The following is a 15197-nucleotide window of genomic DNA, read 5'->3' as shown; positions in this document are numbered from 1 at the left end:
TCTGGTGGTTTTTATTTCTATTTCACAGGGAACAATGATGTTGCACACCTACTCATATGTTTACTGGTCATTTGGATATCTTTTTTAAACATTTTTTATTTATTTGAGAGAGCGTGCACATGAGCAAGGGGAGGGGCAGAGAAGAGGGAAAGAGAATCTCAAGCAGACTCCCCGCTGAGCAGGAAGCCCGACGTGGAGCTCTATCCCAGCACCCTGAGATCATGACCTGAGCTGAAGTCAGATGCTTAACCGACTAAGCCACCCAGGATATCTTCTTTTTTGAAGGGCCTGTCCAAGTGTTTTGCTCATTTTATTTTTCAATCTGAATTGATTTTGAAGGTAACTTTAACTGCATCTCTCTAGAGCCATAGGCTTCTTTCAAAGCAGCATAAAGTAAGTCTGCCATGTTTAGCTGCACTGGAATATAGGTTTCCCAAGGGTGGGGGTTTAGGTCTGTTTTGTGTGTTAATCCCCAGAGCCCAGAAGAGTGCTTGGCACATTGTGGGTGTTCAATAAATATTTGTAGAATAAATATGCATGCATCTTTGATTTGGAGGTAAGGGAAACAAAGGAGAAAACAATTTACTTTCCTGGCTTTGTTACTGAAAGACTGCCAGTGTCTTCTGTCACACCCTTCCTCTTATGTCAAGGAAACCTTTCCTCCAAGAACTAGGGCCCGGCTGTTAAGAGAAAGACCTCTAGAGCCAATGACCAAGGTCTTCATACCATATGAATATTGATTTTTCTGGATTAAAATTAAAAAAAAAAATGAAAAAGAAGAAGGAAGGGATTCCCAGGAAGGCACACAAGGAACAAAAAGACAAATGAGGTAGGTGAGATGGATTCTTCCTGGGACTGTCCTTTCCTGGCATCTCTCAAGCTTCCAACCAGAAGTTGTTTACATGTGGAAAGAGATCGGTATCACTTTAGCCTGTTTATAATGAGGGCTCACCAAGTGAAGAGTTCAGTCACTGAGCTGTGAAAACCACAAGAATTGGCAATGAAGATTCTTGGTGGGGAAATACTGTCAAGGCTATAGGGTAGGTCTGCCTCACAACAGGGAAGGAAGATGCCAATTTCACACATCAACTTAACAGAAATCTAAGGAAGAACACTCTTTGGCCCAAAACCACACAAGAGAAGCGGGTAAAGGCAAAGGCAGCTGCTTGCCCAGTTCCCCACGTGCATCTGTATTACCTGCAGAGTCCGGCGCTTGTTATCCTCTGTGTGGATCCAGGCTCGAAGAGTCAACTCTGTGATAAAAATCTGGGCTGCCTTGGCAAAGAGCACAGGGGCTTCTGCACTGATCATCTGCAACAGATGCAGGCCCTCCCTGTCAATCACCAGCATGTCATTCAAACCAGTCCACTTGTCCCTTGCCTCATGTCCTGCCGTGGACAATGGGGCAAGGTTTGAAAAATGAGAAGGTGATAGCTTCAAGAGATCCCAAGATAAAATAAATCCACAAGTAGGGACAAAGCAGGTAGCAGGTAGAAGAAAGGAAGAGGGAAGAAGAACACTTACTTTTCTAGGACCTACCATGCACTTTCTTATTTTCCTAATACACTTTCAAAGAAAGTAGGGTTTAGGAGAGGAGAAGTGACTTGCCCATGGCCACAGAGCCAGTAAGTGGCAGGGTTTAGGTTCTAATCCAAGGAGAGACAATGTGGCGAAAGATAATGAGTTTGAGAACTGATGGATTTAGATAAAATTTCAGGCTTCCCATTCCCATCCTTCTGGGCTTTATTTTTCACATACTGAAAAAAAAGACAACCTTCCCACATTGCTGTGGGAATCAAATGATACATGTAAAAGCACCCAGCACAGGGCCTGGCATTTAGTAAGTGCTCGAGAAATGTAAGCTGCCTTGCCATGTCTGACTTCAAAGTTCAAGCTCTTGATCAAACAAGGCTCTGAACCTTTGGTGAGGTGGTCTGTGCAGGACAGGGCCATGGGAAGAGGTCTGGAGTTAAGGAAGCAGGAGGTAGAAGAACTGGGATCTTGGTTCTTCTACTCTGGGTGAGTCACTTCCATATCTTTATGACGGCACTAATAATTCTTATCCTATCAAATCTCACAGGGTTACCATGAGAAGAAAGTGAGAGCTAATAAAAGGGGAAATTACTGTGAACTGTTAGCTTTCTATACAAACACAAGGGACTATTAGTTTTGAGTGATAAGGAGAGAGCATTGCTCTCTCTCCAAGAGTTGAAATGGGAGGTGGGCTCCTAGGAATACAGAAATAGCTGCCTGCAAGGAAACTTCTCTGGGGCGTTAAGTCACATAAGACAACTCACAGACAGAAAAGTTAGAACAGGAGCAATATCATTATCAAACATTTCTTAGAGCTCACACTGACAACTAGCAACTGCAATGAGATGCTAATTGAGAAGATGGCACTGTCCTGCTGATTTGATGATTCGTGTTTACCATTTACCCTGCACAGTGAAAAGGATGGGTGATTCAAAACGCAAACCCTCAGCATATTATCAACATCTGGAAAACAGGATATCCCTATTTTCCAGAGAAGCACCATCTAATAATTAAAACTGTTCAATTTCAGCTCACTTAACAATTTTAGACAGGAACCAAATAAAACGAGACAATAACAATATTTTCATTCTGCTTAATTAAACTTTGAGCGCCGCAGAAATGAGCGACAACCTACCCACCATTATAGCTTCAATATGAATAATAAAAACGAGTATGAATTCACCTTCACGTCTTCATCCAGTTTCATAATCTTCTTAATACGAGCCAGTGGGAGTTCCTGTACTCGGAAATCTTTCTGAAATGAGTAACAAGAGGGACATAAATGGTGGGGACAATCAGCAGGGCATGACAGGCACCATGAAACACTGTGATTGGCCTAGTCTCTCCTTTCCAAAAATACAGCAGGAGAAGAGGTACAGATTAAATGAAGAGAATACAAGTCCCAGAGCAAAATTCTTCTTAACCCATGCAGAGCTTCAAATAATTGAAAGGTTTCAGGATAAAGTTACAATGCCATCTAAGAGCACCCTCATGAAAAGGAGACCCAAACGGTATCAGACTTTTTGCTGGCACAATATAGAGGTGCATTATGAGCATCTCCTCCGCACCCCCACCCCCACCAAAGCTTACCAGTCTGCACTATGCAGGTTAAAATGAGATTTTTGCCTCGGGGGAATTCCTTTAAGTTGCCAGTTCTTTCTTCTATTCTGGGACTCTAAGGGCAAGGTGCTGCCAGCACCTGACCACAGTGACCCACAGCTGTCTTCAGCCAGTACCACCTGACACTGGCTACTTCTGGCCTTTGCACTAACCCCAGAAATCAGGGAGGAGGCCTTTCCCCTCAGAGCAGCAAAGGCCTTGTCTCCGAAGTTTGCCTGGAGGTGGGGGTGGGAGCCGAAGAGTATGGTGGAAAAAGGATGAATTTATCAACTGCCTTTTTGGAACAGCCCTGGCACTTCTTTCTTTAACCAACAAGACTGGGCTGGGAGGAAACCACATGACTTTACTGTGGATAGGATTTAGGAAAGGGCTTTTTGACCAGCACTACTTCAATTATTTGCGATTTAAGCCCTTTTTTATTTTGATACTACTGGTACTCAAACACATGCCCAGTGATGTATGTAATTCTAGAGATAAAAATCAATTCTGGGTTTCAAAGCTGCAGTGAAGAGAAGGGTGCAAAGGCAGAGATTGGCTAAAATCAGTGAAACCCCGCCTGGGCCCAAGTGTCAAGTGCCAGATTCTATAAGTGGTCTGAAATGTGACTCACCAAGCCCAAGGTGCTCACCTGGGAATTTGCACCATCACGTTATGGAAGGAGCAGCTATTATTTGAGATTTAGTATAATGAATGTGCATAAGCGAACTTTCTTTTCCAAAACCAACAGAAACCCTCAACTATATGTCAAAGAAGGCAGTGGGGTCTTTTGGAAAAAGGTCACCAGCCTCCCCAGAATCCATTTTTATGACTACAGAAGGAAGAGTTTTATTATGATAAAAGGCACACTAAAACACTAGATTTCTCCTCACAAACCCAACAAGCGGCATGGGACCACTCACCTCTACAAACCTCCAACACCATTTTTTTTTTAATCTTTTCCCTTTCCAGCTTAGGTAAAACATTTCCCATGAAGTCTCTACTCAAACTAACACTGGAGTGGCAGGGCTTTACAAGTCCAAATTATTAAAATCTCACCAAAAAAGACGGCAGGATATATTCTTTCTGTTCTTATTTTTTTCTCCTCTTTCACTGACTCATTCATGCAACTCAACTAAAAGTGTGTGTATGGTACCTGCTACTGTGTAAAAGATGCAAATCTATTCTTACCCTTGAACAGATTATAGTTTAATTGTTAGAGACTGCCATAGAAAAATATTATAACCCCCTATGCTATAGTACGGTGGGGGTATAAAATCCCACAGGGACAAGAAAGGAAATAACCTGCTGGCAGGGCAGGGAGAGGGGTTGGAATGAACGAGAGGAGCTGGCAAATGCTCCGCAGAAGGGCTGACATCTGAACTGTGTCTAAGGGATGTTACAAAACTTGCTTGTTGGAAAAGTATGAGAATGTCATTCAGACAGAAGCAGAAGTACAGCAACACAAAAAACATGGCCTATTTAAGTTTTAAATGTATGATCTTAGTACAGAGAGAAGCAGTGGGTAAGAGAATGCTGGACTGGGGCCAGACCCTAAAGGGATTTAAAAAAACATTTAACCACAGAAATCAATCACTGGTCTTCCTTCTTGTGTGGCAGATCACACAAAATGATGATGCGAAACAGAAATGCCAAGGAGAATGCTGGGGATGATTCCTCTGGAAGGCCTCCCAGGATGATACACACAGCACAAGATTATGGCCACACGGTCTAACTTGCTTGCACGTGCACTCTCACTGGGCTTGGTTATTTAATGTATTTCCACATGACTGCTCTAAAATTTCTTCCCTTTTTTTTTAATAAGTCAGAGAAAAACAAATACTATATGATTTCACTCATATGTCGAATTTTTTTAACAATATATTTTAAGATTTTTAAGATTTTATTTTTGAGAGAGAACACAAGAGGGGGGCGGGTCAGAGGGAGAAGTAGACTCCCCAATGAGCAGAGAGCCTAATGTGGGGCTCAATCCCGGGACTCTGGGACCATGACCTGAGCCAAAGGCAGACACTTAACCAACTGAGCCACACAGGCACCCCTGTTCTAAAGTTTCTTTTTTTTTTTTTAAAGATTTTATTTATTTTTTAACAGAGACAGAGACAGTGAGAGAGGGAACACAAGCAGGGAGAGTGGGAGAGGGAGAAGCAGGCTTCCTGCTGAGCAGGGAGCCTGATGTGGGACTTGATCCCAGGATCCTGGGATCATGACCTGAGCCGAAGGCAGACGCTTAACGACTAAGCCACCCAGGCGCCCCTGCTCTGAAGTTTCTTAACCAAAGCCCAAAGCTGGTAAGACGACCTCTTTCCCCAACCTGAAAGAGAAGAATATTACTTTTAGAATTTCTATGAGACTATTCTTCAATCAAAACCAACAACAAAAGGTCCCAACCTTGGAGAGATCTAAAATGAGGCAGAAATTTACCAAAAAACTCTGCTCTAAGTCACCCCCAAAAACCTTTTCTTTTGGGAAACTTTCTCATGATCCCCGAACCCTGAGATCTCAAGGGGCAGTGTGTGAAAAGTGGATCTTCAGATATGCATGTGTGGTTCATTATCGCTGACAACAACCCAGTCTTCTATAATCTCATCCTAGCTTTCCAGTCACGTGTAAGGATTTACGACAAGCTTACTGGAGAGGGCAGCACTCTCACCAGCCATAGGCTGAGGTCCACTTAATTGCCTTTCAATTCAGTGACCCCTTGTCACTGGCAACCATGCAACTGATGTGAATACCATTTAGCTTCTCCTGATGCTGATCCAAGTGGAAGAACAACTGACACATACTTTTTTCCCCTACCCTTGGGAGTGATATCAGCAAGGTGGAAGAACAGATTCTCTCTCAGAAAATTCTCGTGCTCCTGACCACAACCAAAGAACTACATTAAAAATGCTGCCATCCGAAACTGCCAAGTTTCAAGAAGTCTGAATTCACTCAATGAGAATCTGGAGCCAAGGAAAAGTCAATGGGTCTCAGGCTGCACTAAAGAATATCCGGAGTTTCAAATAATGATGAGAAATCTTTTCCAGGCCTACCCAGTCAGGACCCCAGCAAAGTCAAGATTCTAATCCTCTCCAAAGTGGTGATTCTCAACCTTGAATGCCTGTTAGAAACACCTGGGGAGCTTCTGAAAAACAAGAGGATTGGGCTCTACCCCAGAGTAACTGAACCAGGAATTCTAAGGGGTGGAGTCTAGGCACCATGTGTTTTGAAAACTCCCCTGATGACTATGACCCACAATGAGGGTTAAAGCCTTGCTACTCAAGTGAGGTCCTTAGACCAGCAATGACATCACCTGGAAACTCAAAAGAAATGCAGAATCTCAGGTTCCACTCCAAACATACTAAATCAGAATCTATATTCTAAACAAGATCCCTGTGTGGTTCATACAGACTAAACTTTAGGCGGCACTGCTCTTACAGGAAGGGCTCAAACAGCACAAGACCTATTTCCTAACAGTCCACAAACTTTTATTTCCAAGGTTTTATTTAAATGGTTATCTGGTTTGACTGTAATGTTAGAAATGTCATTGTCCAATCTGAAGGCACCAAAGAATGAAAAGATGTACCTGGCAATTAAAAGAAAGTGGCCTAGGCATCAAATTACAGCTAACTGAAGGCTGAAAGGGATGGAAGGAATAAGGAGTGGATGAGATTTTTTTCAAGATTTTGCATTGTTGCCTCCCCACCTGCCCTCAAAAAAACAAAGTTAGCTTTTTCTTCCCCACCTTCAAAAGGTCTTCAGAGGAGTAAAACTCAATGCCAAGAAGTCTGTTAACGTTCCCAGAGCCCTGCTGAGCAGGAATACAGTATTTTGCACAATCATCCTAGTGTACAATCATTTTGGTATGATTTTTAACCAACTTCAATCCCAGCTGAACGTCACCTGAATTTATGGACAATTACAGTGCCTTTTAAGAATGAGAAGAACATAATGGCCAAGTGGAGATGAAAGATAAATTGCTTTTGCAAAGCTCAGACCAAAATGATTGAGGCCAGAGTTCCCAATACATCATGAAATAGATCATCTAGCAAACTTCAATTTGTTTTTGGAACAATCTTTGTCCCAGTCTTAGACCACAACACCTTATGAATATTCTCAAAAGTTTTATGTTTGGACAGTCAGAACATATGAATTTTTTAAAAAAATGTGTTAGACATTTTGAGATGTCAACCTAAAAGGTTCTAACATATCTGAGGAAGTCTGGTTGTAAGAGCTGCTGAGTTCTGGAAAGGCAAAGTCTAAATGCAAAATGTCTGGCCACGTTACACAGGCCGAGGTGCAGTCAGAGAAGCAGATGCCTTTACGTGCCACAGGCAGAGGGCAAAATAAGAGTCTTACAAAGGGAAAGACACCCCAACTTTCCTAGACTGTATTCTCAAATTTGGCACAGATGTTGCTTCACACTAAATCTGAGATGGAGGAGTCTGATTCATTCAAATATTTACTGTGCACCTATTAAATGCCAAACTTTGTTCTAAGCGTCTGATGTAAAGAGATCCCATGGTAGTGGTCTAGGAGTCTTTGTCAAGGGGAGAAAACTAGTCATCAATAGAAGAATCATTAAAGACAACTGCCCTCCTTGCTGGTCTTTCTAGTCATTCATAAAACATGAACTAAAACTGAATCCATCAAAGTAACCCACTTTGAACCTCTGGTGGACTAGCTAGCTGTCTAAATAACAAAAGTTGGTTAACACCACAATCTGCTTTTTTGGCAATCAAACTTGAACATTAAGCCAAGTCGAATAAAAATCAAAGCCGAGTGTTTGAATTTGAATACCCATATTCCTAACAGCATCATTCACTACAGTCAAGAGGGGGAAGCAACCCAAACACCCACGGCCAGATGAATGGCTAAACAAAATGTGGTACACACACGTATATATGGAATACTAGTCAGCTTCAGAAGGGAAAGAAATCCTGTCACACACTACAACACGGATGAACCTTGAAGACATTATGCTAGGTGAAATAAGCCCGTCACAAAAAGACATATATTGTATGATCCCATTTGAGTTTCAGTTCTGCAAGATGAAAAAGTCCTGGAGATCGGTTTCATAAGAATGTGAATAAACTTGGGCACCTGGGTGGCTCAGTTGGTTAAGCGACTGCCTTCAGCTCAGGTCATGATCCTGGAGTCCCAGGATCGAGTCCCACATCGGGCCCCCTGCTCAGCAGGGAGTCTGCTTCTCCCTCTGATCCTCCCCCCCTCATGCTCTCTCTCATTCTCATTCTCTCTCTCAAATAAATAAATAAAATCTTAAAAAAAAAAAAGAATGTGAATAAACTTGACACTACAGAACTGTACATTTTAATTAAAATTGTTAAGATGGTACATTTTGTTATATGTTTTTAACCACAATTTTTAAAAAATCAAAACTTAAGATACAGGAAAGTTAAGTGCTGAGCTGGAATCTCCGGAGTTTATCTGGCCACTTGCCTGATCCTGGATTTTTGCTTCTACGCTCAAGCTGGAGTACAGACTTGTGGCACAGGCCTAATCCTACCCCACAGCCCAGGAGGGCACCAGCTTTACACCAGCCCAACTCCTGCACTAAAACCTCGTAAGCTTTACTGTGACATTACCCACTCAAAATATGAACAAAATATCCTACTTTTTACTTAATCATTTCTTTTCCTCCTCTCTCTTACATCTGAGACAGTATAGATAACGACCACCTTTACACTACAGAAAAGAAACAATGAATTTTCAGTGGAAATTCATCTCTGAACACAAGCCACTCCAAGAAAGGCCACGCCAAATTCAGTTGCTGAAAATGCCCCATATAAACAAATGTGACCCACAAGTACATCAAAATACGAATCTGGGTTGGTTTTTGTTGTTTATTTTTAATCCCTGAAGTCAGTGGGGGCATTTACCATAATGAGAAGTTATTTTATTTTATTTACTCATTACTTGTTTCAGTTTACCTCCCCCACAGGCATGCATGTCCTGTGAGTGCAATGATCTTGTCTGTAGGGCTCACTACTGGATCCACAGTACCCAGCACAGCCACAGCAGGTTTATAGTAAGTATTTGTTGAGTAAACAAACAAACTGACCTTGTATGTCTGAGGTTTAAAGGCCACTAGCTCTAAGAAAGTGCAAAATTAGTTCTACACTAGGAAGGAGTCCAGCGTCTGCTCTGCCAGGGTGCTTAATGCCTTCAGGGCAGGAATGACACATATGAAACAGAGAGATCCTTCAGTATTTGCTAAAATGACACCAAATGGAACATTTTTCTTTAAGGAACTAACACTACACTCTGAAAATGTTCTAATTCTAATGGATCACACCTCCTGCTACCACTGCCATACCACTCTACTCCTACCCCCATCGCACTACCCACATAGCAACCCCCAGCCACTCTGAACTTCTTGCTGGTCCTCAAAACATAAGGCCCTCCCCTCTGGGTCTCTAGGCCTTTACGAATGCCATACTCTGCTGAAGATATACTTGCCTATCCTTTCCATCTAGTGAACGCTTCTCATATTTCAAGATCCAAAAAAATGTCCCCTTTACTTAAAGCCTCCCTAACTCAACCAGGGAGGAATAAGCACTATGTCCTCTGTAATCCCAGAGCACTCTGACCTTTTACTGCTTCAGACTCATTACTGTGTCTGATTCAGTAAGTATTTAATAAATATTCACTGAATAAATAACTCTGATTGTAATTACTAGATTGTAAGCTCTGCAGGGGCCAGGGTAATATTTCATTCTTCTAAGCCAGTGGTTCTCAATGAGATGACTTTAGCCCCCAGGAGATATCTGCCAATGTTCAGAGACATTTTTAACCAAAAATGTTAACCTCCAGTTAATCAAAACTGGAGGAGGATTGCTACTAGCATCTAATGAGTAGAGGCCAGAGACACTGCTAAACATCCTATGATGCACAGGACAGCTCCTCACAACAGAGAATTATCCAGCCTAAAATGCCCATAAAGCTGCTGTTGAGAAACCCTGATCTAAGTGTATCATATAACACCCAGAAAGAGTGCCTGCTTACAATAGATTTGTTGTCGAATACAATGCCCAATAGTGTTTACCAGATTCTAGAAATTTGGCAGGGCCACTGAATCAGGACTAAGAAATGAGCTACAGCTACTAAAGGAAGGTACGAGTTCTGCTTTTCTGCATCTCTAAAAGATATGCTTCACATTAAGCTACTACCTCTGAGCCAAAGCATCCACTATCCACCCACATGCCTAAGGAAAGCCACTAAGATATAAAAAAAAATCCTTGTACTCACCTCACCTAAGGTAAATTATATTTTCATGTTCCCACCCAGAGGTCAGGAATGAACTATGCCTATGCACTTGAGATTAAAAATGTTTTACTCTAAGTACTGGGTTATTCATCTCATAGCTCTTTATACTCTGGCAAGTTTCTCGTTCTTTCTTACCACTGTTAAATTCCGAATTTCTTCCATGACACGAGGCCAGAAGGACTGTAGGCTTTGCTGGGCATCACTGCTGCTAGTACCACCAAATCCTCCTTCTGTGGACATTCTGACAACTGAAAACAAACACACACATGAGGTACATTAGAAGTAATAAAGACAGACTTTCTGTCCAAGTTATTTATATCTTTCCTTATGGCTGTTTTCACTAATTCAATTTTTCAATCTGAGAAGGTATATAATTGTGCTGAAGAGGTTTTTTAACACAGACTTAAATGTTAGCAAAAACATATGGAAAAAGTTTCCCCTTCTATCCAACTTATCCCACAGAGACTATCAAGGAGCTCTAACTAGAAAACCTAAAATTACTAGAAATTCAAACTGAAATCTTAGTATGAATCAAGGCCTTTCAATGTCTTATCTTAGGAGGAGACAAAAAGGGTAACTGGTTGGTGCCCTAGTGTGGTCCATAATTTTCAATGCCATTCCATCCAATGTTTTTTTCAAGTTCACCATGGTTTCTCACACTCCACGCCATAGCCTGCAGCAGATAGATTAAGGTCCCAAAGACTAATACTGTACAGAAATGTAAACCCAAGTCTTAAGAGCCCATTTTATTCTTTTGTTTTAGACACTGTGGTCCCATTTCTTCGAGGCTACTGTTGATTATTATTTCTTCTAATCTCAAGCTAATCTGCCTCAGAGGGCACAGAAGTGTTAAAGCCTGGGCCAGTAATTGAGTGGGTAGCACCAAGTCTCTGAACTGAAACTACTTCCCAATTCTTTTCTTACTTGAACCTCTCTGTTAGGAAAAAGTCAAAGCATACCATCAACTGGAAGCTTTAAAGGTAGTTGAAAAACAATGGGGAATGAAATTTAGGATAGAGAAAAGAGGGTCAGAACCTGCATGCGATCAACTGCTTTTGTGTTGGGGGAGGGAAGATAAGTAAGGATCCCTGTATCAATTTTAACTGTAGATAATATTGTAAGTTTTATAAGATTTACAGGGGGAAAGTAAAAAACTCCAGATGGCTTAAATGCTTATCTGGCAAATACTTAAATGCAAGAAACAGTTTAATTAAACACAAAGAATAAGAAACTTAGTGATGTCCTAAGAATTTCTATTCTGGAAAATTATTTTAAAAAGTTTAACAGGCCAGTGACAAGATGCTGGCAGAGAGCTATGTAAATCATTAAGAACTAATTCTGAAGGGCTGAGAGAAAAGCACGAAAGTCAGGTGTCACATGACCAAACGTGTTCCTTTCCAGACTCCATAAGGACACATGCTGGGCAGATCACTTTCTGTCAGCAGAGTGGAATGAAGACTGATAAATCTAGGTTTAGACTGAGGATGTTTGATTCCCCCTTAAATGTTTGCCTGGGATTGTCCAAGAGGTCTCTAATTTTTTTTCTTTCTCCTTCTAAAGGAAATGATGAGAGGAAAGAGATGGAAGGAAAACAAGAGTACAATCTTCAAAGCAGATTTCACTCTGGTGTAATGACATTAGTGGGTGATGATGTAATGGGAAAAGATTTGGAGCCAATTTCTGGTGCTGGAGGCCAACAAGCAGCCCTATACATCAACAGGAACTCTTAAGTACTAGGAAGCAATATGATCTTGGAGGTTTGGAGAGAATTAAAGTGAAGAGTGTTGAGTCACAGTTGAAATGACTAGATAAAATCTTCAGTCCTCAATAACCAAGTATGGTCCTCTCAGCTCAGCTCCCATGACATTTTCATTCATCATCGTATGCACAGGGTCTATACACGATTCTCTTAGATATGCTGAGATCAAAGAAATCTAAGCAACCAAAAGAAGTTTATTTTTAATAGATACTTACAAGGTACTGATTACAGTGAAGAGAGACTCTAACCTTTTATTTTTATTTTTTAAAAGATTTTATTTATTTGAGAGAGAGAGAGAGAGAGCACAAGCTGGGGGGGGGGCGGCGCAGGGCAGAAGGAGAAGCAGGCTCTCCACTGAGCAGGGAGCCCATGCAGGGCTCAATCCCAAGATTCAGGGATCGTGACCTGAGCTGATGGTAGACGCTTAACCAACTGAGCCACCCAGGTGCCCCTAGACTCTAACCTTTCAAAATGGAGCAAACAAAAAATCTTTCTAGAAATAAAAATAAATATCAAAAACTTAAAAAAAGAATCTAACCTTTTATTGTATGGCTCCATGGAAAGGCCTGATCTTAGCAAAATTTGCCACACGAACTGCTACAGTGAAAGAAGATGCACACCACACCACTGCCAGTGTGGTATCTTTGTATACCTGCATGGGGAGGGTTCAATTTGAGTGAGCTTTAGAAAGTTGGTAACAAGTTTCGGCTGTCCTCTAATCTGTTCCCATAAACATTATAAAGGCTCACACTTCAAGAAGCACCTTTAAATTTTGTCTGTGGACAGTCTTGCTTTTAAATTATGAGCTATCCCAACTAAGTATGTGCTGGTGTCATCAGTTCCCAAACATCTGTGCAGTCAATAGATCATGAATGAATCTGGCTGGCTCAGAGCCACACACGGTTGGGAACGAGGGTTAGGTACAAAACAAAAGTTAACAAGTCTTTCTGGAACTGAGAAATGTATTGAAGGTTAAATTTCTAATTTCAGAGGCCCATCTGCATTAGAAAATCACAAATGGGTAATGGCAAAATATACAAGTCAATAATAATGTCCTTTGCATTTTACTGCATCATTAAAGTTCAGGACTTAAAAGAAAAGACATCAGGAGCCACCGAGGCTCACCCCTCTAAAAACACGCTCACAGCTCTATTCCAACCTCAGCCAACCCCCTCAATCCTATCCCAAGTGGTCATTCAGCTTCAATATGGGCATCTCCCTCCCCGGTTCTGGGAAACTGGCTTACTGGTAAGGTACCCTTTTCCATTTTTGGACAGCTCTGAGTGTTCTTCTTTATATTAAGTTATATTTGCAAAGTTCCAATTAAGCTCTGGATTTACAGTTACAGCCTTATTTTTCCATCCAGAAACGTCTTTTTACAAATTCCTGTCTTCAAAAACAAAGGTATTCTCATCAGAAACAGAAGATCTTCTCATGAGGAACATGATTTCTAGCATCTCTGCACAGAGATGATTAGTAGGTAATTCTTTTAATACCTCTTGAAAGAACGTGAATTGTTACTATAAATTCCTAGAAACAGTGACTACTTTTATTCAAAAGGTTTTCCTTGGGGCGCCTGGGTGGCTCAGGTCATGATCTCATGGTTGTGGGATCGAGCCCCGCTTTGGTCTCTGTGCTCAGTGGGGAGTCTGCTTGTGGCTTCTCTCTCACCCTCTCCCTCTGCCCCTTGCCCAGCTCTCTCTCTCAAATAAATAAATAAAAAACAAACAAACAAATAAATAAATAAGGTTTTCCTCAAAGCAGAGTCATTCTCCTCAGCAGCAGAGTCAGGCTTTAAAAATTAGACTGTGGGGGTGCCTGGGTGGCTCAGATGGTTAAGCGTCTGCCTTCGGCTCAGGTCATGATCCCAGGGTCCTGGGATCGAGTCCCGCATCAGGCTCCCTGCTAGGCCGGGAGCCTGCTTCTTCCTCTGCCTCTGCCTCTGTCTCTCTCTCTCTCTGACTCTCATGAATAAATAAAACATTTAAAAAAAATTTAAAAAAGTAAAAATTAGGGGGGGCGGAGCAAGATGGCAGAGGAGTAGGAGACCTGGATTTCGCCTGGTCTCAGGAATTCAGCTGAATAGGGATCAAACCATTCTGAACACCTAGGAACTCAACAGGAGATCAAAGATAAGAAAAGTAACAACACTCTGAACAGAAAAGCGACCACTTTCAGGAAGGTAGGACATGCGGAGAAGTGAATCCGAGGCGATATTCGGAAGGATAGACGGTGGGGGAGGGGGCCTCCATCGGCCGCTTCTAGCAAGTGATAGAGCCGCAGAGCACAAAATCAGAACTTTTAGAAGTCGGCTCCGCTGAGGGACGTTGCTCCAGTGGCTAAGCGGGGGGTGGAGCCCTCGTGGGACAGTGTGGTCTCAGGACCCTCGGGGTCACAGAAAGACCGGGGGTGCCTGAGTGCAGCAGAGCTCCCAGGTATCGGAGCGGGGAAGCCGGCTGCAGAGACGGAGCCGAGGCGCAGGCTCTCAGCTCGGGGTTGCCATAAACTGTGACCCGTGGCCCAGTCGGGCTACTGCTCCTCCAGCAGGGACCCAACAAGCGGCAGAGCCGCGGAGACTCCCCTTCCTTCCTGGGGAGGAGCGGTGCGGGAGCACACCGCAGGGATCTGCTGGGTTTGGAGACTCCACACGGGGTCGGGTGCCAGAGATAGAAACGCTCGGTCACAGGCCGGGTGAGCACGCAGTGTGGCCAGAGACCAGGGAGACGGGACTGACTGCTCTTCTCTGGGGGCACACTGAGGAGCGGGGCCCCGAGTTCTCAGCTCCTCCGGGCAGAGAGTGGGAGGCCACCATTTTCACCCTGGTCCTCCAAAGCTGTACCGAGAGCTTGCAGGGAACAAAAGCTCCTGAGAGCAAACCGGAGCAGCATGCTTAGCCCGGACTCACAAGGGCAGACAGTTCCGCCTCCGGCAAAGACATTTGGGAACCACGACAAGCAGGCCCCTCCCCCAGAAGATCAGCACGAACAGCCAGCAAGCCAAGACCAAGTTTACCGATCAAGGA

At 42.7% G+C, this 15197-nt stretch overlaps 1 protein-coding gene across 5 annotated transcripts in view; it reads right to left on the bottom strand.

The window, feature by feature from the left end:
- The window catches only part of NFYC (nuclear transcription factor Y subunit gamma), a 75412-nt gene that overhangs the window by 19205 nt on the left and 41010 nt on the right, over positions 1-15197 (bottom strand). For 3 of the 5 annotated variants that reach the window (XM_027613678.1, XM_027613701.1, XM_027613684.1), the window contains exons 2-4: positions 10552-10664; positions 2717-2788; positions 1198-1311 (exon numbers count right to left, since the gene is read on the bottom strand). In XM_027613678.1, coding sequence (XP_027469479.1) covers positions 1198-1311; positions 2717-2788; positions 10552-10656 — 291 coding nt within the window. In that variant the 5' untranslated portion in view covers positions 10657-10664. The remainder of the gene's footprint in view (positions 1-1197; positions 1312-2716; positions 2789-10551; positions 10665-15197) is intronic. The other 2 variants (XM_027613694.1, XM_027613710.1) reach the window with 1 other exon arrangement.

This window comes from Zalophus californianus, chromosome 4, assembly GCF_009762305.2.
Source record: "Zalophus californianus isolate mZalCal1 chromosome 4, mZalCal1.pri.v2, whole genome shotgun sequence".
NCBI classification, from domain to species: Eukaryota; Metazoa; Chordata; class Mammalia; order Carnivora; family Otariidae; genus Zalophus; species Zalophus californianus.
The sequence above is the reverse complement of the archived record's forward strand: the minus strand, read 5'-3'. Positions and strand labels throughout refer to the sequence as shown.